General features: G+C 38.4%; 1 protein-coding gene and 1 long non-coding RNA gene across 2 annotated transcripts in view; one reads left to right on the top strand and one right to left on the bottom strand.

Moving 5' to 3' along the window:
• The first annotated feature begins 3838 nt into the window (after positions 1-3838).
• LOC110063118 (E3 ubiquitin-protein ligase TRIM45-like) lies at positions 3839-6962 on the top strand. Its single transcript, XM_089295575.1, has one exon. The coding sequence runs from the start codon at positions 4005-4007 to the stop codon at positions 6228-6230; it is 2226 nt and encodes a 741-aa protein (XP_089151701.1). The 5' UTR covers positions 3839-4004; the 3' UTR covers positions 6231-6962.
• Positions 6963-10121: 3159 nt separating this feature from the next.
• LOC149108063 (uncharacterized) overlaps positions 10122-22312 on the bottom strand; it is a 13800-nt gene continuing 1609 nt past the window's right edge. Inside the window, exons 3-7 of the long non-coding RNA XR_016209019.1 lie at positions 18849-18950; positions 17173-17231; positions 16860-16912; positions 12471-15744; positions 10122-11435 (exon numbers count right to left, since the gene is read on the bottom strand). This is a non-coding gene — a long non-coding RNA (uncharacterized LOC149108063). The remainder of the gene's footprint in view (positions 11436-12470; positions 15745-16859; positions 16913-17172; positions 17232-18848; positions 18951-22312) is intronic.

Raw genomic sequence — 22312 nt, 5'->3', positions numbered from 1 at the left:
CGGCTATATAGGTATGTCCAGCGTCAGAGGGACATTTTTTTTTTTTGAGACATTTTAGTCAGATCTAGAGTATCGATTTTGGTCATTTTGGTCTCAAACTGGGTATGGTTTTTGCACTCTAGTCTTGAATTAGGTATGTTTTTTAGAAGAAGCTACTTTTTTCATCATTATCGGTAAGACCAGCCACTAAAGCCATTCACAATACCTTTAACATCATTCTGAACTAAAGAACTACGGCAGGTCTGAAACAGGGTATTAATTTAAGGGTCAGGCCATAAATAGGTTAGAAAAATCGCAGACTTTGGTCTAAAATAGGGTAAGTGCTTTGGGAAGCGGGCCGCTCAGCCCCGCCAAATTTTTCAGAAATTCAAAGTATTGTGTGTGAGGCTCAATAAAGCTAAGAGGCAAAAGCATTTGACGCATAATTTTTCCATTTCTGTGCGGGGGCAGTCCTTCATTCGAATGGATGCGGCACTCTACGTTTCGTTGTCAGTGACGCAGTATATTTTTCTTTTCAAAAACGACGCCTCATGTGTGACGACAGTTGTGCAATTATTCCTCCACTTTCGCTTGAATATTATGAAGCTAGAATACAAATGCTATCGGTGTTTTCATGGAAACCAGCTCTTGAAATGCCGCGGTATGTCGAAATACAAATTTTGTTATTTTCAAAAGCGCGCTCTAAGAAGTAAAGCTACTGGAATTGTGGCGGGAAATTCGAGAAATTCAACTAAATCTGCAAATGTCGACATCTACGATATAAAGAAAACCTCATAAAAAAGCCATTATTGTGCCTATTTTGCAATATACCAGCGTTAATTAAAATACAATATGATGAATCAGTTACCTTCCACGATACATCGTATCTGTAGTATCGTCCAAACGCACCAAATGCGTGTTCTTTTCACGTAAACAGCCACAGAATAGGGGCGGGATGGCTATCTTTAAAACGGGGAACGGGGAACCAGGAACCAGGAACCAGGAACCAGGGAATGGGAATGGGGAACGGGGAACGGGGAATCTTTAAAATGGGGAATCTTTAAAAGCGGGAATCTTTAAAATGGGGAATCTTTAAAAGCGGGAATCTTTAAAATGGGGAATCTTTAAAAGCGGGAATCTTTAAAATGGGGAATCTTTAAAAGCGGGAATCTTTAAAACGGGGAATCTTTAAAAGCGGGAACCTTTAAAACGGGGAATCTTTAAAATGGGGAATCTTTAAAAGCGGGAATCTTTAAAATGGGGAATTTTTAAAAGCGGGAATCTTTAAAATGGGGAATCTTTAAAAGCGGGAATCTTTAAAACGGGGAATCTTTAAAGTGGGGAATATTTAATAGCGTTAATCTTTACTGAAAAGTGAACGAGAACCTCTCAGTTTCCCACCGGAAGCTATTTATTCTGTCACATGTATCAACTCAACAGGTACAGAGACAGTTGGGGAATTTATTCATTGTAATTTTATTGCACGCTATTAAAGCACGTCAGTTTAGCGGGATAGTGGAGCGGTTTAAATCTCGATTCTCACTCTTTGAGATCCGCTAGACCGACCAAAGAATCGAACCGCCTGGATTTATCCTAACTCCGGACTTTGACATTTAGTTTTGCAGCGATGGATATTTGTCGTAGCCTTATGTGCTAATGGAAGGACTTACGACTTAACGACAAATATATAGCAAGGAAAACACGTTTTTGGTTGTTTAATCGATAAATCAAGAGTCCCCTAAATCTGGTTTTCACATGACGTCGCTAAAATTCAAACTACAAAACTATTAATCATCCTGAGATTTTACTTTCATGATGTGTAAGAGCAGCTGAAAACTAATAGTCATACAAATTTTTGCTCCAAGTGGATTCTTGGTTTTTTAATAGACTACGCTTGAATTTCTAAGCTTTTGCGTGACGCGGCATTTACATGACGGGCAAGAAAACTGTCACGTTGGTTAAAAGAGTGACTTATTTCGGTGAATTTGGCTATCTGAACAGTTCATGTATTAGAAAAAGTACTAATTTAAAATGTTTTTGAGTTCCTGAAGAGATAAATTCACGCGTTTGTAGCAAAACTCAGTGACAGATGTTTCTGTTGGTTTCGGGCCGCCACCCGGATGGGCGCCAGCATGGCGTCTCCATCAAAATCTCTATAAATTTGGGTAAAAAAATTCTCCGCATATCTTGCGTAAGAAACATTGCTGTGACCTGAATCTTGGCGAAAGTCTTTGCATATTTACCTTCTTTCTCTTCAAGATTCTGGACTTTATCATTTGCACTGTTTTGATTTTGATTTTGATTTATTTTGAATGGCGTGACCCTGAAAACCAGCAATAAAGTAATTCGATGATCGATGCCCGAACGATGTGACGGCGAATTTCGCGTATAATCCGTCATTGCGTGCTTAATGATACCTCTTTCTACGCCATGCAGTCATGCGAAGACAATTTCAAAGTGCTCATTGCATTCACTTTAAAGAAGAAAGAATCGGTCGCTTTGAAGGTCTTCCACAGTTTAAGTGGAATGATCTCGGCGAACAAGATGTGATAGGGGAAGGGTCGTTTGGAGCCGTTTTTATCACAAAAAACAGGAACAAGGACGGAAAGTCGAAACAGTAGTTGACAAGAAATCACTCGCTTTTAAAGATTCCCGCTTAAAAAAGATTCCCCGTTTTAAAGATTCTCGCTTTTAAAGATTCCCCATTTTAAAGATTCCCGCTTAAAAAAGATTCCCCGTTTTAAAGATTCCCCATTTTAAAGATTCCCGCTTTTAAAGATTCCCCATTTTAAAGATTCCCCATTTTAAAGATTCCCGCTTTTAAAGATTCCCCATTTTAAAGATTCCCGCTTTTAAAGATTCCCCATTTTAAAGATTCCCCGTTCCCCGTTCCCCATTCCCCATTCCCCGTTCCCCGTTCCCCATTCCCCATTCCCCATTCCCCATTCCCCATTCCCCATTCCCCATTCCCCATTCTCCATTCTCCATTCCCCATTCCCCATTCTCCATTCCCCTTCCTCATTCCCCCTTCCCCCTTCCCCATTCCCCATTCCCCATTCCCCATTCCCCATTCCCCATTCTCCATTCCCCATTCCCCATTCCCCATTCCCCATTCCCCATTCCCCATTCCCCATTCCCCATTCCCCATTCCCCATTCCCCATTCCCCATTCCCCATTCCCCATTCCGCATTCCCCATTCCCCATTCCGCATTCCCCATTCCGCATTCCCCATTCCGCATTCCCCATTCCGCATTCCCCATTCCTATTCCCTGATTCCCCGTTCCTCGTTTTAAAGATAGCCGGGGCGGGATTGCTATTCCTGACGAGTGTTCTGATTGACCAAAATTATGTCGCCGTAGTTGTGATCTTAATCACATTTAAATCAAGCACGGAAACAGATATCTTCGTTTCTCTAGAATAAATCGTTTCAGTAAGACTTAGAAACATTTAAGTCGCCAATTATTTCTACCTGCGTGACATTTTAATTCCCTTTTCTTTCCGCGTCACGAAATAAAATTTAGTTTCGAGAAGTTACTTTTGCTGAACATGTTTACCCTGTGAATTAGAAGCGTTTACCCTGATAACATTCATACTCACTATGTCAATAAATCACTCTGAAACGGAAAACAAAAACTGTCCTAACTGTTTCCATCGGCTTAGGATATCGCATTGGTGGTCAAATCGCGTGGTGTGGCGGTGTCTCTACTTCGAAAATATATTTCTTTTTGACTATCACTATCAAGTCCAGTTCGCAGTTATCTTGTGTAAGATAATACCGAGAAACGAGAGTTTCACTGAAATGTCGCAAATGACACATTTTGTTACGATGCACCGAGTTTTGGCTGAAATTTTGCTGCCGTATTTACATTAAATATTACGAACTTTACTCTGATTGGATATTACAAATCACTATGTACATAGTTCACCCCTGAACTGAAAACAATACCGTTTCGTTTCTGAGGAAACGAAACAAAAACACGCGATCGTCACGTGATGTCTGTACACAAAGAAGCCAAGAACACATCATGGCTTCGCGTTTGTGTTGGGAAGATCTCGAGGTAACAGCAAAATGTCCAGTTTGCTCGGAAACGCTTAGAGATCCCAAGACTTTACCTTGCTTGCACTCATTCTGTCTAATGTGCCTCGATAACTTGGCACGTATTGGTAGAAGACAACATCAAGACGAAATTAGCTGTGTCATTTGTGAGACATCGATTCCAATCCCGGAAGAAAACACATTCAGTGATTTTCCCACTTCGTTTCACTTGGATCGATTCAAGGAGATCTTGACTGTGTTTAAAGGACATCAAGCGGCGAAGAAGTGCACGAATTGTAACGAAGGGAAGATGGTAATTTCGTACTGTTTTGTTTGCAAAGATTACCTTTGTTCTTCCTGCGAGAGAGCTCACCGCCGCTTAAGGGTTACCAGGGATCACAGAAATGTTTTGCTTGAGAAAGGACATCTGGAACATCTTTTAGAAGGACCAGTTATGTGCGAAAAGGAGGGCCACGAAGGAGAAGAATTACTTCATTACTGCGACGAATGCAACGAATGTATTTGCCCCATCTGTCATGATGACCGCCATTCGCAACATGATGTAGTTGACATTAAACAGGCTGCTCGAGAAGGAAAGAAGCGACTTGATAAGATTCTGAAGAAAGCAGAAGACGAAATCTCAGCGAGTAAAGATGAGATTCAAAAAAGTGAAGATCTCTTCAAGAGTAGAAAGGAAAAACTTCACGCAGCCCGTAAGAACGTGAAAGCAATTGTGAAGAAACTAATTAAAAATTTGAAACAGCACGAGAAAGCAGTGTTGACAAGGATCAACGACATTTCTAGACATCAACAAAAACATCACGCAAGAAAACAACGAAAACTGGAGTTGTTCGCAACACAATTAACAAGCCCAGTGGAACACGGTAGATGTGTTCTGAAAAGAAACATTGACATGGAAATTGTGAAAGAACAGAAATCGATTATTGGTCGCTGCAAAGATCTTCTGAATTCGAAAGAAACAGAAGCACTTGTTCTTCCTTTTGTAAATTACGCTGTAGACGAAGATCTATGTCATAGTGTTTTAAATCGTAGTCCAGGGCAGTTAATTGTCAGTAACACCGATCCATCACAGACCGAGGCAAGCGCAGACGGTTTAACAGAGCCTGTTGTTAGAAGGGAAACAAAGATTTTAGTTCTCACAAGAGATTCAAAAGGGAAACAGTGTTATCATGAGAACGACCAGGTGAAGGTGAGAATTCAGAGCCCACTGGGTAAAGAATTAGAAACGGAATTCGCAGATGAAAACGATGGCAGATACAAAGTTACGTTTACCCCCAAACTCGCTGGCCAACATGACGTCATGGTTAACGTTAATGGACAACCGCTGACTGATAGTCCATGGAGTGTTCAAGTAACTCCACATCAGTACCAAAGAGGGTGTAATCTAGGAACTAAAATTCATGATCAAGAAGAGGGAAAGCTTTCATCACTACATTCCTTGTTTCACGGAGACGGAAAACTTGTGTTACCACGAGATGTTGCAATTAGTCAAGTGAATGGAAATATTGCTGTTCTAGATCGTTGTTTTGGAATACAGATGTATGATGCTAATGGGAAGTACCTTCGTCGGTTTGGAGAAAGATGCTCTGGCAAGAGACTGAAACTTCCTCAGTCAGTGGCATTTTCCATTTCTGGAGACGTCGTCGTCATTGATCGTGCGAAAATTACTCTGTGTACTGAGGGTGGAAACTTCGTGAGGTATTTTATGAGGCACACAAAGGACCCACATTCGGTATCAGTGGCACGTGATGGCCGCGTGATCGTGTGTGACAGCAATGATGCTCTTGTTAAAGTTCTCTCACCCAATGGAGAAGCGTTACTTCAGAGCCTTGGTGATCCATACGAATATGGCTCCCCTTCTTTCGCAATTCATCACCAAGGCAAGTTTTTCGTTTCTTATGGCGAAGAACACTGCGTATCAGTTTTCAACGATGATGCAACTTTCCTCTACGATATTGGCGCTGAGGGGGACACTAATGAAAAGCTGACGGCCCCACTGGGGCTCGCTGTTGACAAGTTCGACAATTTAATTGTATGTGACAGTAATGCCGGTCGACTGCAAGTTTTCACACTGGAAGGGAGATATGTTACAACCATCACTGGGTTCGAGTCCCCTCAGTTTGTTGCCGTGTCTAAAGATGGACATTTGTATGTAGCCGATAAAGGAAAGGAATGTGTTCATGTCTTGCATTGAACAACAATCGGTACATTCATTTGTAGTATAAGTCTTCATGTAAACCATGTTGCCATTCAGTTAACCGAAACAGCAGTTGAAAATTAAAGTTGTAGCATATAGCTATAGGTTCGGTTTAAGTTTTAGTTAATGAGATGTAAAGTGACGGGCAGTAACATACTTTCAATGCTAAACTTTTCTGAACTTTCACACCATTAAAAGTCATTGGGATCGGTCGTGCTTGAACAGGTCAAAAAGAATGCTGGATATAAGGCTCAAAATGCTCTTAAAGGTGTCAAATTTTTCTCTGAGCCCCTCTTCAGTCGAAGAAGGGTTAAGCCCGAAACGTTTAGTTTATCTGAGAATGGTAGGTTAGAGGCTAAGGTTAAGAAACCTAGCCTGAACACGTAATCGGATTCCATCCGCGCGAAACTATTTGTTTAAACAAATATGTTAATGAACAATCACACCTCTCACCGCATATATAACACTGTTGAACCATTATTTTCTTTTCACTTGATAATGATGTCATGACGACATCGAAACGTTGTGTAAAATTTCTATCGCTCATTTTTATTTTGAAATGTTAAAAATTAACCCGTCATAAACTTAAAAATCATAGGCACATGTATTACAGGACCAGTCACAACAACACAATGTTGGAACCACAGCCAAATATCGGACCGAATAAGATCACTTTTCCCTATTTACTTGAAAAAGCGCCGGTGCGCTCATTAAATTTTTGGACGTTTTCGTGGGACGTTTATTCAAGAGCAGCGGGGATTGAACTAAATACATTTAAAAAAACAATTCGGGTTGTCACCAATCGCCAGTGACTTTAATATGCGATTTTTGACGTTGTAAGATATCAGAGATTTTGTTAGGGCTGTTGTTAAGTTTCTGCGTTTCCCTACAGCTCTGCGTGTACTTTAAAGTTTACCTATCCGAGCCAAAGCCCTAAATTACCCTATCTATTCCTTTATTAGACTAAGACACAAGCCGAGCTCCGAGCGAGAAACATGTCCGCAACCCTCAAAACCCGAGTGTGAAGAGCGTAAGGCAGAGGAGCCTACGCTAAGAAAGTCCTTTCTATTTTCTTACGGTGAGTCATTCTCGGAACCATTAGTTGTCATCAGAAACTATGTTTTATTTGACCCATCCAATAGTATCTATTCACTTAGGTGATTCGTAGACAACGTTTCCCAGATTTCTGCCTCCGCTACTAGCGCCCAGTTCTTCCTCTGCATCGACAAATTCGTCCAAAGACACCTGAGCGGTTCTTACACGTACATACTGCTGATTCCGGACGATGTATGGCAAAAAAGCTTGTTTTGCGAGGCCCAGAAGAGAATTTCTTTCTCGGGAAGTAAACTTGAGGAGAACAACAACTAAAACAATGCTACCGATTATCACTAGGACGTAATACTTGAAACACATCAGATTTGCTGTTAGAAGAAATTGTCAGGCACATAGTTACTAATTTAGCCCCTCCTCCACTCCCTTAGTCTACGTTTTTTACTCTCCCTAATCCACCTTGCCTTAGCGCTCAATTTTTCGCCGCGGTCAATCGCTTCGGGTCACGTGATCCGGGGCGAAAACTACTCCGGGCCGTTTGTCTGGGATACGTCACCGAAATCAATTGACCGCGAAGGCCTGGGAGAAAGCCATTCAGGAACTAGGCAACCAAATACCCAAGACACCCCAAATGAGCTCAAGATTATTCCAAGGAAACTCGGGAGCCTCATACCGAGAGACTACCCGAAAGACTTACGGGATACCCCAGTTACCACGAACAGATTGTATGAACATGGAGCACTGAAATAACCAGAGACCAACCTCACTGATCGAAGATATATCAAATTACTCTAGATGATGCAGATCCGACGAGAAAGATGGCAAAATTGAAATCTTAATATTGCAATGTCTGAAAGTGAAGAATGATCATCGCAGTAAATTTTCCAATTTAAGCAATTGGAAAGAAGAAGCCTAAAATAATCAGGGCTTCAACGGGATTCGAACCCGTGACCTCCGCGATACCGGTGCGATGCTCTACCAACTGAGCTATGAAGCCACACATTGGGAACGAGGTCAAGTAATTGAGTTCATATCTTCCCGTGAGGAGTGACATGATATGAAGTATATATGAAATAATTCATATTTGAACTGCGGTTGTAAATGAAAGTGAAGAATGGTCATCGCAGTAAATTTTTTTCAGGCTTCTTCTTTCCAATTGCTTAAATTGGAAAATTTACTGCGATGATCATTCTTCACTTTCATTTACAACCGCAGTTCAAATATGAATTAATAATAATAATAATAATAATAATAATAATAATTTATTTCTAGCGCATTACATTAAAAAATCTCAATGCTCTTACAGAATAAAAATGAGAAAAACGATAACGAAACCAATATAAGGAAAGTATATTTACAATGGATGATAAAATACTAAAATTCATTAAATACTAAAATTCATCATAAGATACTAAAATTCATTGTAGAAATACTAAAGATCATTATTAAACAAAAACGTTTTAAGCTTAGTTTTAAACGTATCCACTGATGGGGCACTTCTCACATCAAGTGGGAGGCTATTCCACAGTGCTGGCGCACAAGATGAAAAAGCGCGTCCCCCGTAGGTCTTTGTCCTAAACACCGGTATGTGCAGTCCCAGGTGATCATTATGTCATATATACTTCACATCATGTCACTCCTCACGGGAAGATATGAACTCAATTACTTGACCTCGCTCCCAATGTGTGGCTTCATAGCTCAGTTGGTAGAGCATCGCACCGGTATCGCGGAGGTCACGGGTTCGAATCCCGTTGAAGCCCTGATTTTTTTCAGGCTTCTTCTTTCCAATTGCTTAAATTGGAAAATTTACTGCGATGATCATTCTTCACTTTCATTTACAACCGCAGTTCAAACATGAATTATTTCATATATACTTCACATCATTGCAATATCTGAAAGCCACCATGATCTCCCGCATTTAATAATATTGATTCGTTTATTTGTAAGAAACTAGGTTATTTTGTGTATGAAGCATTGCATATAAGAGAAACTTGTAATTCTATTTAATTTAATGTGATTAGTGGCATTCAGTGTTACCTTTAATTTTTTTTCTTTTGTTTATTTTATATGTTATTTAAGGTAATACCATCCATATATATGGGAATACCAATAAATTGTGCTGTTGCATACAGACTGAGTTGGCACAATAATTTTCAAGCAAATGAAATAACGCAGGAGAACTGGATAAACCTGCCAATTACCGATACACGAGCAAAACTTTAATTTACTTCTCGGACATACAAACAAAATCTTATCCCCATCGTCCCACAGGGGAAATGGTTGGCCCCATCAAAATTATTTTGCATGTAGTGAAAAGCCCCCAGCCTGCTGAACTAGAAGAGATGTTATCTTGTTTCTCGTTAAGACGTCGTACTGGAATGATAAATGATATAGAAAACGACAAAAAAGTAGTAAATTGATGGAATTTTAATTCAAAATAACAATGGATGTAAAAATGGAAACGTCAATGTTTTTAAAAAGAAGACATTTGGCTTAAGCTTCATTTGATAACGCAACTACTATGACAAAGTCAAACGATAAGGAGAATGTCAGTACCGTAGTACCTGTCTTTATTTCTTCTCAAAACAAACGTCAAAAACTCACAGTTCACAACGGGCTCAAGCTCAAAAGGCACACATCTACCGCACGGCCTGGGTCGATGAACGAAGTTACAACAACTTGATTAAAACTCTTCGCTTCCATCAAAGGCATACGTGTATGAATGTATACGTGAGAGTGAGATTTTCTTGAAAATTGCAAAGGGTATTAAGTTCCAAATGTTTCTTTGAATAGCAAAGGCGAAATGTTAATTTTTTATTATTATTATTATTTTTACTATTGCATACAATACTAACATTACTTACACTACTAAGACTTCTTACAATACTAACATTATCTACAATACTTACATTACTTACAATACTAATATCACTTACGCCACTACTGACCTTACTTACAATACGACCATTACTTACACTACGATTACTACTAACACTACGATTACACACAACAACTACTGCAGATGCTCTGCCTACACAACTGATAATACGAATCTTACTCTACATTGCACTCTAATTACACAATTACTTTTCGTGTTAACAAGATACTTTATATGAAATTACAATACAGCTATTTGAATTATCATGAATGTACATATAAATTTACATAATTTACAAGCAGTACTTACTCCTTTACAAAAAAAATTGGATTGTTATTCAAAACTAGGTTCCATTTTGCCTGAAAATGTTTTAAGCTTAAGATGCTTTGAGAGGCTATCAGCTTTTCAATTTCATATTTTCTCTTGACCACATCTTCGAAAGGCAAAAAGAGAGGGATTTGTTTATTTTTGCGACAATTCCATAAATAAATTTTACCTAAAATGATAAAGTAGTTGAGCAGGTTAGATCTCTGATCTAATATTCCTAATATAATGTTAATATATTCCAGTTTTATTTGCTCCCTGGTTACTGTCAACCAAGAGTTTTCAAATTTAGTCCAAAATTCTGTTGAGAAGGAGCATCGATAAAAGAAATGTTCTAATGTTTCTCGAGAGGTTTGACAAAACGTACAAAGATCACTTTGAATCCTTCCGATTTTTGCTAATCGGGTATTCAAAAACAAAATGTCGTTTAAAATTTTGAACTGAAAACATTGTCAAACGTTTCAAGAGCAACTGATTTTGCCAGTACAAACGCTTTTCGAGTCTCTTCCTCACTTAGGTTAAAATCTGACATTAGCTTAGAGAACCCTCTTGAATGTTTGACTTTTTCTTGAATGAGAAAAGCATAAACGTTTCTATTCTTGCTCGAGAGAGGATCAAAATCTTTGTTACCACATTTTAACTCAAGTGTATTTAAAACGTTTCTATCGACGATGAGATTCCTTAAATGCTTTGGCACAGAGCAAGGAACAGCAGACCACGTCAAGTAATTTGAGCCTATTAGTCCCTTGTCCTTTGCTATGTTAAAGATTCAACATTGTTCCGAGAATACATTAAGTCGCTGATAAAAATTACCCCAGCATTCATATAGTTATGATAACAGATCGGTTTGCCGTCTATCTTTATATTACAATTATTCCAAATTATAGAGTCAAAAGCTTTAGAATCCGTTGAAAAATTTGAGCGAAATTCAGACCACCACCGCAGCATTTCTAAATAAAAAATCGAATTAATATGATAGTCATTAATATTATAGTTGCAGTGAAAAAAGAAAAACCTCCATAAGGTTTGAGCAAATGTCTAAGATAGCTTTTCCATGGAGACAGTTCAGGATTAAAAATTTTCGAAATCCATGCTAATCTAAGAGACTTAATTGAAGTCTCTAAATCAGTGAGATTTAACCCACCATAGTCAGAACAATTAATTGTAGCTCTTCTGGTTATTTTATCAGGCCCTTTCCACAAGAATTTATATATTATCGTTTGAATCAGTGATATAAATATTGAGGGAGGTGAGAGGATAGAAAATATATATACCAATTTAGGGAGAAGAAGACTTTTAATGATTGATACTTCACCAAATAAAGAGAGACCTCTCCAGCTCCACTGATGTATTTGTTTTTTAATTTCGGCAATCTTGTCGTAAAAATTTTTCTGAAAAGACACTTCTTTGTTATAACTGTAGCGTACCCCAAGAGCTTTTACGCTTTTGCACCATTTTAAAGATAAAGGTCTCTTGGGGCTGTCATGACACAAACCAATCCACATTGCCTCTGTTTTAGTATAATTAACCTTTAAACCTGATAGTTTTCCAAAACGATCAAGTAATTTAAAGAGATTTTGTGCGGATGTTAAATCGGATAAAAAGGCAGTGAGGTCGTCTGCATATTGGACAAGTTTCCATTTCATTAACTTACCGAAATGTTTGCTTCGAGCTAAACGAACGGCACAATAACAACTTTCTGCCAAACTCCTGCGATTCAAAACACTCGCTAACTTGAACACATGGCGACTAAAGTCTAATGGTCACGTCACGTGACCGGCAAAAATCTCCTAAGGGGAGTAGGGAGTGACAGAGAAACACTTGGTAAATCAAAATTTCTGGAAGGAGTGAATGAAGAGCTACTGAAAGTTTCATCATCAGAGAGAAAAGCGCCCTTTCAAATTGGAAAAAATCTTCGCCGGAGGTTTATAGGATTTACCTCTCTGCAATTGTACGCTTAAGGGTTGTTGAAGATTGACACTCACCCACTAAATGTGTAGCGCCGGTTCTAAGCTTCGAAATGAATCTCAAAAGTCTCAGTGCTGTGCATCGAAGATGCGAATCTGCAGGTTACAAACGGCATCAATTAATTAAAACCCTGATCAGAAAAATGTCCTTAAATATGAACAAAACAACAATGTAAATACAATAAGCATAAAATATATAGACCCAAGAATGTTTGCTAATTCAACAAAAAGTTGCTACGATTGAAATCAGCTTGGAATGTTTCTAATCTTCGTATTTCTAGCATTTTCTTTAATGTCCATTTCTTTTACAACTTTACTTGTAGACGTATTGCATGAAGAATGTACACTCTTGAAGAATTACTGCGTAATTTTTGCAAGTGTGTTATTGCACTTCAAAAGCGTGTTCAATTCCATTGCAAGAAACAGGCGAACTGAGCCAATTGCCTACATGGGTAGATATTTGAATTTATTTTTTTGTCAGTTAGGTTCTAGTAAGAGGTTATGCATTACGGGGATCATTTGCGGTACGGGGATCATTTGCGGGCCTGTAAAGTAGTCCTAAACAATAGCCCGTCACATAAATGTTTGACTTTGGGGGTGCTACTTTGCTTTCCATCAAAAATTGCCCCTAAAATTATTAAATTAAGCGGGAATTAAAAAAAAAAAAACACCGGACAATTTCAATAAGATTATTAATCAATAAGATTAATCCGTATTCAACGTAATCCCAGAGTTTCAAATTAATTGAAACATTTTTAAGCTGCTAATTTTCGGAGTCAACCCAAGAAAAAATTGGGCTGATTTTCACTCACGTTGTTTGTTGCCTTCATTATAATTTTCTTTTGTCTCGAATCACCATGCTATTGTACATTTTTGTATATCATGAATTCATAAAACGCGGGATCGTGTCCCGTCGATTTTCCGGAAGCATACTAGAGTTTGCGAGTAATTAGATGTTATAAGATTCATTTAAGACCAGAAAACCATTTAGTCAAGTCTTGAGGACATATGGTTTGCAATAACATTTAAAACAACTTGTTTTTGTTGTATTTTGACACCTTGAAACTTCACTCGCAATTTTATCGAAAACGCTCTAACAGATTTTTTTAAAATCTCGCCATCGTTAAGAAAACTATGTCAAGTCCAAGATCCCGTCGTCGTACTTCCAAAATTATCCCTGATGGCAAGTTATTCGGTCTTATGTAAAATGGGGTATGGCGTCATTTCGTTGCTATGAAAACTCAGATCCTGGTGAAATGTACCCATTTGAAACTTTTATCTTCCTCTAGCACACCAGTAAAGTTTGATTTTCTGTTGGATTGATAATGGCGGTGCTCAAGTCGAACCACCTTAAACTTGAGGTGTTAAATTAGTTGGCTATTTTTATTTTGTCGGTGATGTAGAAGAACCGGATGTTTAAATCGAGACCCGTGGAAGTATTTTTTCCTCTTTGTTTGTAACTGAACTTCTTTTTCCACGGGTCTAGCGTTTTGTACGGGTCCGCAAATGATCCCAGGACCGCAAATGATCCCGGACCGCAAATGATCCCCGATAGGGACCGCAAATGATCCCGACTAAAAAATAAGGAATGCCATGGATGGTGGGAAGGTGTGGATGGGGAATTGGCGTACGTGAATACCGATGTCTTTATTAAAGCCATCTTATAATCATAATGGCTTACGACTTGTTTTTTTTTTTTTTTTTTTTTTTTTTCATACTTTCGACTAAATTGTGTTGCTAACCACGATGTTATGAATATCACCACTCAATCATCAAAACACGACTTGGCTTGCATTTCTTTGCAATTCTCAGTAAAATTATGATCAGTGCAACATACGCTACATATCCTCCTTTGTTAAACATTGATATTTCGGTGTTATAGTTAAATCACATTTTATCAGCCATTAACGTCACTCGTCTAAAGTTTTAAACTAAAATCTAACCATGAAGCAACTATTACAGAAGACGCTGTCACCTGAGTAGACCCACAAGCCTACAACGCTCCATCACTCTGTAAAACACTTAGTGTGTAGCACTGGAAATTTGAACAAATTTCAGGAGTGCTCAACGGGAAAAATTTTTAAATTGACTTGTTGTTGCTCGAAAGTATTAATTGACATCCAATAAGAGATAAATAGTTAATAATTAACAACCGTGGGAAAATAATATCCGCTCCGCACCGCCAGCTAGTAGAAGATAGCTAAATGAAGTCGCCAGCCAGGAACCGTTTGGGGGATGCTTTTTCCCAGCCAGCACAACTTAAGAAACGCTGGTTTTCCCAGCAATTTTTACATTACTTTTTGCGCCAACCAGGAAGAGTATAAATACCTTTTTTAATTCAATTTTAATTTAATCAATTGAGTTAATTAAATTAAAATTCCGTTGAATCTAATTAATTAATCAATTAATTAATTTGACTCAGTTATAATTAATCAATTAATTATAACTAGTTAATTTATAACTAAATTAACTAGTGAACATGAAAAAACAAAAATTTTACTTACCTCAAAAAGGAAACACTACAATTATCATTGAATGGCAGTAAGATTAGGACAGTTCTCCATCCATGCAATAATTCATCTAGCAGTAATTTATAGCCCTCCGCGAAACAATTGTCGCTGAATGTATCATAACTGAACTGTGTCCAAGGCCACTAAGACTACAAGAACTCATTGCTCCATTCAGCTGTTAATGAAAAATGCAAAGTAGATTGCATTTTTTCTTCCAAATGTATACAGGCTTCAATGGAGATGTAGCATGCATAAAAAAAGTAAAATCCAATAGAATTAGATGTTTGTTGTAAAAAAATCTATAGAAACCATTTATTTTGCCATAAAATGAGCAATACCTAGAAAAGTAAAACTTACGATAAATTAATTGCTTAACTGCCACTGCTGTTTAGGGCTGTCAGCGTTTTTAGGAAACCAATACCGCAACGGACCCAGGTTCAGACTGCCTTAGTTACCTTTTGAAACTGGTAGATAATTTGAAATGTACTATAGTGGATTTTATGCTCGGATCTGTTCAATACTTAGAGTTAGCTCTACTAATTTGTAAATTGTAATTGAATTTTTCCTCTCAGTCCATAATGGGAGGAACAAGGGCTGGAAATGAACCTCGAGCTCGCACATTCCAGTTTTTAAACTGCTCTGGTGTACCTGCCCCCTTCAAGCTTAACGGCATAAGTTTTTGACAGCCCCGAGTATATCTTTAAGTATTGGTGGCACTTATGAGAAATCGTACCTGTTCCTCAGAATCTATAATCCAGACTGTATTAATTGCCCCTTGCTAGCTACAAATAGAAAAACTCAACATTGCGAAAAACTAGCAGACATTTTGAAGTAGTTTTCATTCTCGGGCCAGAGCAATATTAATAGTTCATTCATTTGCAAATTTTGAAAGAATTGTGAGAAAACAAAACTGCTCTGGTCCACCTGCCCCTTCAACCATAGTCCCAACTACAAGTGAATATATGAAAGACCATATATCTTCTTATAATCCCAACTGCAGCTCCGAGTCAAGTGTTAGCGGCACTTGTGAGAAATCGTACCCAGAATCTATTATCCAAAACATCCTAATCCTCGTTAGCAGATGCACTAAAAAAAGTGCATTCTTGCCCAAACAGGGTCCCTCTACAACATCATCTAACGATCTATTTTTCTAACTGACCATATGCAAAAATGGCTACCAATGCCTTCTGTTGTCTGGTCACGTTTCTTATAACGTGATCACACTAAAAAAGCAAATGAAACAAAATACTAAAACGCTTTGGCGTTTTTTGGTTTAAAGGTTACAAAGTAGAGACTTATTTAACGGATTATAAAGGAATAAAACGACTCTGACCTACATAGCCTCGTTTTCACTTTTTTGATAAGGTATATGTAATTGTGATCTCCAATTAGAGAAGAAGATAGCCTGAAAACTCAACACAGTGATTTATTTTGTCCTAATCTTCAAGGTAAATAGTTTTAATTCCTTTAGGGAAGTGTTTCTTCTGGGCGACATACATTTAGGCTGCCAGTTTTGCATTGGATCTTTTCTACTGGAGGCTTTCGAGTTTCTGACAGAAAACTGAATCTTGCTACTGATTAATTATATCTGTTTTAAACGCTACTAATTATTTAATATGCTTTACTAAACAAAACGTTTGCCAGGAAGGCACTATCTTGACCTCGACGCTTGTAAACTGCATAATTCCAGTTGCCATTTGCATAACACTTCTTCTAACTGCTCATGTCAGATGCTCAACAACCATCACCACGTCCGACGCTAGCATTTCTACCAGAAATTAGTAATATGAAGCTGACCATATGTCTATTTATTTTCGTGAAACTGAGCTGTTAAAAAAAGCTTTCCTTAGAATCTTTTTGCAGTCCTTAACGTTATTATATGAGGTGAATTACCTACCTGAATTACAGTGTTGACGCAAAATGGTCTCACAGTCAACTCTCTCTTTCAACCTGTGTAAAAAGGAAAGGAACAACAATTAGCATGCGCGCGTTGATCTTTATCTTGAAAAATGGTATTGACTTTTTTGACCTTCAAAAGGAAAAATTGACAGTCTTGTACCTTTATCTTTGAAATTGCCTAATAAAACTAAAAAAAACACTCTTCCCTCCATAAAAAAACTCCTGTCTAACTGTTAAAAAAACACCTCTATATGGACGCAAGTCCCTTTTTTTCCCTTTTCAAATTGCAGGAAAGCTAGCCTATATCATACCTGAAACGCAATTTGTTCAGCAAAACACCAACAAAGTACTCCACGTTTCACTCTAGAACCTGCGGAGAAACTTACATCATGTGAACACAATAAAATACAATCGCGAAGAACAGTCGTAAATAATAACACTTCACGTAAATGGGTATAATTGTTTAAAATAACCTATATGTAACTGCGCTTCTTCTAAGTAAAATCTTTGTAAACCCTTCAATGATTAGGAAACTTTCATAAATTAAAAACACTCATACAGTTGAATAACAAACTACGATGTTCAAGGAACCCTCAGGAGAACCAAAGAGAGTTTTGAAGTATTTCTCTTAGTATAGGTAGCGAATTTCGGAAACCTTGTTACAGCATTCATCTAGTTAAATAAACTGTAGGAGTTTTGGAATCCCTTGCGAGATCACAAACACTTCTCTAATATAAGTTAAGATGTTCAAAAGAAGTTTTGGAATCCCTTGCGAGATCACAAACACTTTTCTAAAGTAAGTAAAGATGTTAGGAAGTTTTGGAATCCCTTGCGAGATCACAAACACTTCTCTAAAGTAAGTTACGATGTTCAGAAGAAGTCTTTGGAATCCCTTGCGAGATCACAAACACTTTTCTGAAGTAAGTAAAGATGTTACGAAGTTTTGGAATCCCGTGCGAGATCACAAACACTTCTCTAAAGTAAGTTACGATGTTCAGAAGACGTTTTGGAATCCATTGCAAGATCACAAGCACTTTTCTAGAGTAGATTAAGATGTTACGAAGTTTTGGAACCCCTTGTGAGATCACAAACACTTCTCTAAAGTAAGTTAAGATGTTCAGAAGAAGTTTTGGAATCCCTTGCGAGATCACAAACACTTTTCTAAAGTATGTAAAGATGTTACGAAAGTTTGCAATCCCTAGCGAGATCACAAACACTAAGGTAAGGTGTTCAGAAGAAGTTTTGGAATCCCTTGCGAGATCACAAACACCTTTCTAAATTAAGTTAAGATGTTACGAAGTTTTGGAATCCCTAGCGAGATCACCATCACTTCTTTAAATTAAGTTAAGATGTTCAGAAGAAGTTTGGACTCCCTTGCGAAATCACAAACACTTCTCTAAATATTAAGTTAGGTTTACATGTTTCAAGCCAAATTTATCTCCATTAAGCTTACTTTATTGCATTTTGACAGACAACACTTTTGTCCTAATAAGCTGACGTGTTTTCGCCAGTTTAGGAAAGTCTTTTGAGATCAAACACTTGTTCATAACCGTGTTGGGACTAAGTGGAAATGCCTCCGAATTTCTCGAAAAGACATCAGGATTCTGGGATAATTTGGGAAAATTACCAGCAGTCGTCTACAAGTAAAATAATCTTTTGGTGTTTCCAAACCTCCCTTCAGAGATAACAAATACTTTCGCGGCACAACCTTCCATGTGTTGAAGCCTCCAACGAGATCACTTAAAATTAGCTTACGATGAGCCGTTAAAGAGGTAACTTCATTTTTGTTGGGAGACTCTGTCACGGGACACTTTCGGTTAGTGAGAAAGCGGTTAACTCACTTCCTGTATACCATTTAGCATGTGGTCTTTAAGCATTAAACAACCACTAAATAGTTCACAAACGTTTTTCAGTTCACTAACGTTTTTTTCTCTATTAGTTAACAAAGATATGGTTAGAAGTAACTAGCTCATTAATTTTTGCAAACCCTTTTCCTCGTGCTGTGAACTGGAGCTCGGTAGCCAATGGTGTGCCTCTCATGTTTCCTTCAACACCACGATTGTTCGAGGCGGCATCAATTCACGATTCCCTACAGAAACAAAGAATGCCCCTAAGAGGCCAGTTCAAACGGAGTCGCAAAATATGGAAAGCTAGAGTCTCTTTTTCTGTTAAAGCCTTTTTTACAGAACATCACATTGAAATTACGTAAACGCATTGAGACTGATATTACGATCAAAACGTCTTTATTTTAAGGGCAATTAATAGCAAGTTTGATACTGATTGTGCTGTCTAACAAAAACAAAATGCTCTGTTGTGAGGAGGAATTTTAAGTAGAGTGGAGCCGTCTGACTGTGCTATAGTTATGGGTCGCACTTGGGAAATCTTTGCCAGAATTTGTTTAATTTGCGGTGGAAATCTGTCATCGCGGGCCTTTGCCTAGTGCGACCGCAGGTTTTTCGCTTTGGCAAAAACTTTGCGAATCGGCAAACATCAAAGACGCCGTAGTGCTTGGGTGGGGCAGGCAGATTTTCGAAAAGTCGGGCCAAACAATGGGAATCACAGCGGTAACTGTCAACGATTGTCAGCGTAACATGAAAAGCGAGGTTTTCAAGGTTTTTACGGCGATAGCACGGAGTACCCGCAGTATGCTTCCGTCTACAATCATATGACTGGAAGGGGAACGCAACCGAGCACTTCACATGCGAGCATTGCGCAGGAAAGCGCTCTACCGACCAGGTCCATGTAGGCAAGCGCTTCACAAACGTCGTCATTTTCGTCTTCCCAATCGTCTCCTGATCCTGAACCCGTAGATACTGGAAAACGATCTTATGAAAGATGGTCAGATGACGAAGAAAAAATGCTATTCAACCTGTGAGCCGAGAATTTCGATCGCATCAACAGCAGTCAAGCCCGCAAAGCTTGGGATGACATCGCCAAGCAAACAAATTTGAAATTTGGTACTGTCAATTATCTCCCACTAGTGCGACCCTCCGTTTCTGTCTAAAAGTTTTCCTTTCCCGTTGCGGTTTCAAATTTTTGTGGTTTTTTAGCCGGCAAAGATGAAAACTTTTCTCAAGTGGTCAAGGGCGTGGTTTCCGGACTTTCCGCTGTTATCTACATGACACCTCTATCATTTGCTAATAATTTCTTTAGGCTCATTTCGGTATTGCAAAATATGTTTTAAGCTCTCTAAATATTGGCTCTGGAGGGACAAAATTTGAAATATTCCGTGAACATGTTACTTCCGCCGGGCCTGGCTGAATGATTAGGTCGATTAGATCTGTCTGCCAGTACAGAAAATGTAGCTTCTTGACAGGTCTAATTACCTCATTGATTGATTTGTTGCAGGCTTATCACAAACGGCGGATAGGCACATCAAAAATATAAGTCTACAGGCTACCCTGTCCCGCCCCGATCGCTTCACTCTCCGAATTATTCTGTTTCGCGCTCGCCAAATTTTTTTCTGTCCTCGCCGGGAACCTTTTCGAAGGCTAAACATTCATAAACATTTGCAAGACCACAGCAGCTACCCTAATTCAAAATTTGGGCATTTTTTAGCGCCCTTCGTTCGTACTAGTATGAACGTTAACCCGGTATCATGTTAATCAAACATGCTTCAGTTATTTCGTATTTAGGAAGGAGTGGCCTGAGAGAGTGTTTTTTCGAGGCAAGGTCATCATATCTGGTCATTGGTGGGCAACGATATTTTCGCGCCAATGTTAAATAAATTAAATTTCAACTCGTGCGTGTTGGCGGAACGAGAAGACTTCTCGCAGTTGCACTTGTTCCGCTTCAAGAAAGAGTCGACTTATGGCAAGCCTAAAAAAATGAACTGTTATTCTGGCGTCACGCGCCGCTCAAGAAACTATGGCACACGCGATAAAATTTCGCTGCTTTGCATCGCGATACAGTTCTTTCGGGATTTGCGTCAAAATTGCACGAAAATACAAACGCCAAAAAATTACATCGTTTGTAACCCTGGAAATCCAAGTTACCTTTTTCTTAGAGCAAGCTTTGTGAATATAGAAACAACGGAATGTTAAGCTACGTATAAAACCTTGTTTGTCTCCTTGCTTGGGACGCGTTCAAGCCGAACTCACACAAATAAAATATACATACGTATATTCGCGCGCGCTATTAAACTAAGAATAACCTGATTGGAAATCATAGAAATGAAGCACGAAAGTCGCTCACAGAATTCCACCCTTGACACTTCAAGACGTAAATTTCGTAGCAAAACATCAGGGACACCCAAGGGAACGGTGGAATATATTTTCGGAAGAAGTGTAAAATCAAAGGAAACAACAGCTCATAAGTGCAGATAATAAGATTTCGTTCTCTTAAAGTTTCTGCCACATTACCATTATTCTAAAAATTCCGAGCAGAACGAACTGTTCCATTTTCCATAAATATAGCAGTATCATAAATATAACAGTATCAATAGCTTAAAAACGATATAGCGAAAAACAAAACAACTACAATCCGCGACTTTTGCTTAAAGTTCCTTTGAAGTAAAAAATAATTGCTGCTTCTTTGAAAGGCTTATCAAAGTAAAGAAGAATGGTGTTTCCCTTTTTAGAATATCTTTTTTTGTTCTAGAGATATTTACGGTTTTGTATTCTGCAAATGAGGAAAGTGATGATGTCATAGGTGGTTCCACTTGAACAGTAAAACACTGAATCAAGAATATCTCTAGAAATATTGGAGCAGTGTTCTTCAAACTTGGCACCACAAATGTGCATCACAAAAGAAACAGAATGACACCTTCTGTGTTGTTGCCATGGCAACACTTTTGGCTCCAGTCTCTTTCTGTGAAAAACCAAATATGCCAATTTGCAACCCTTCGAAAAGGGACAGAGGGTTTTGCTGGGAACATGCACCATTCTCATATTGTCTTAACTCTGCCCATTAGATTGTTGGGAGTGGATGATCCTTGTTTAAGACAAAATCTGGTAATGTTAGTTTTAATTAAAACAGGACCAGCAGCATAACTGTTGTCATGGCGACGGCACAACGGATGTCATTTTGTTTCTTTTGTGATGTACATTTCTGGTGCCAAGTTTAAAGAACACTGCTTTAATATTTCGAGAGATATTCTTGATTGAGTGTTGAACTGCTTTAGTAGAACCACCTATGACGTCATCACTTATAATACAAAAGCATCAATATCTCTAAAACAAAAAAAGATATTCCAAAACGGAAAACGCCATTCTTCTTTACTTTAAAAAGCCTTTCAAATCAGCAGCAATTATTTTTTACTTCATAGGCACTTTAAAGGTTACTTCCCACCTTCGCGGGTGCCCTTCGGGAAAAAAATCGTACGCGCGCCAGTTTCAATAAAACCCCAACAAAGTATATATCTTAAGAAAGCTTAATAAATGTACCTTACGAAAAAAAATACACTTTCAGCAATGCATTCTTTTAGGAAGTGTCAGGAGGCGGTAAGGCGTG

The sequence above is a fragment of the Orbicella faveolata genome, unplaced genomic scaffold (genome assembly GCF_042242905.1).
Source record: "Orbicella faveolata isolate gen_17 unplaced genomic scaffold, um_ofav_v1 contig_26, whole genome shotgun sequence".
Lineage (NCBI taxonomy): Eukaryota > Metazoa > Cnidaria > Anthozoa > Scleractinia > Merulinidae > Orbicella > Orbicella faveolata.
Note: the sequence above shows the minus strand (reverse complement) of the source record. Positions and strands in the feature narration are given on the sequence as shown.

Excerpts from the sequence above, each read along its gene's own strand:
- LOC110063118 (XM_089295575.1), top strand. The coding sequence starts at position 4,005 with ATGGCTTCGCGTTTGTGTTGGGAAGATCTCGAGGTAACAGCAAAATGT.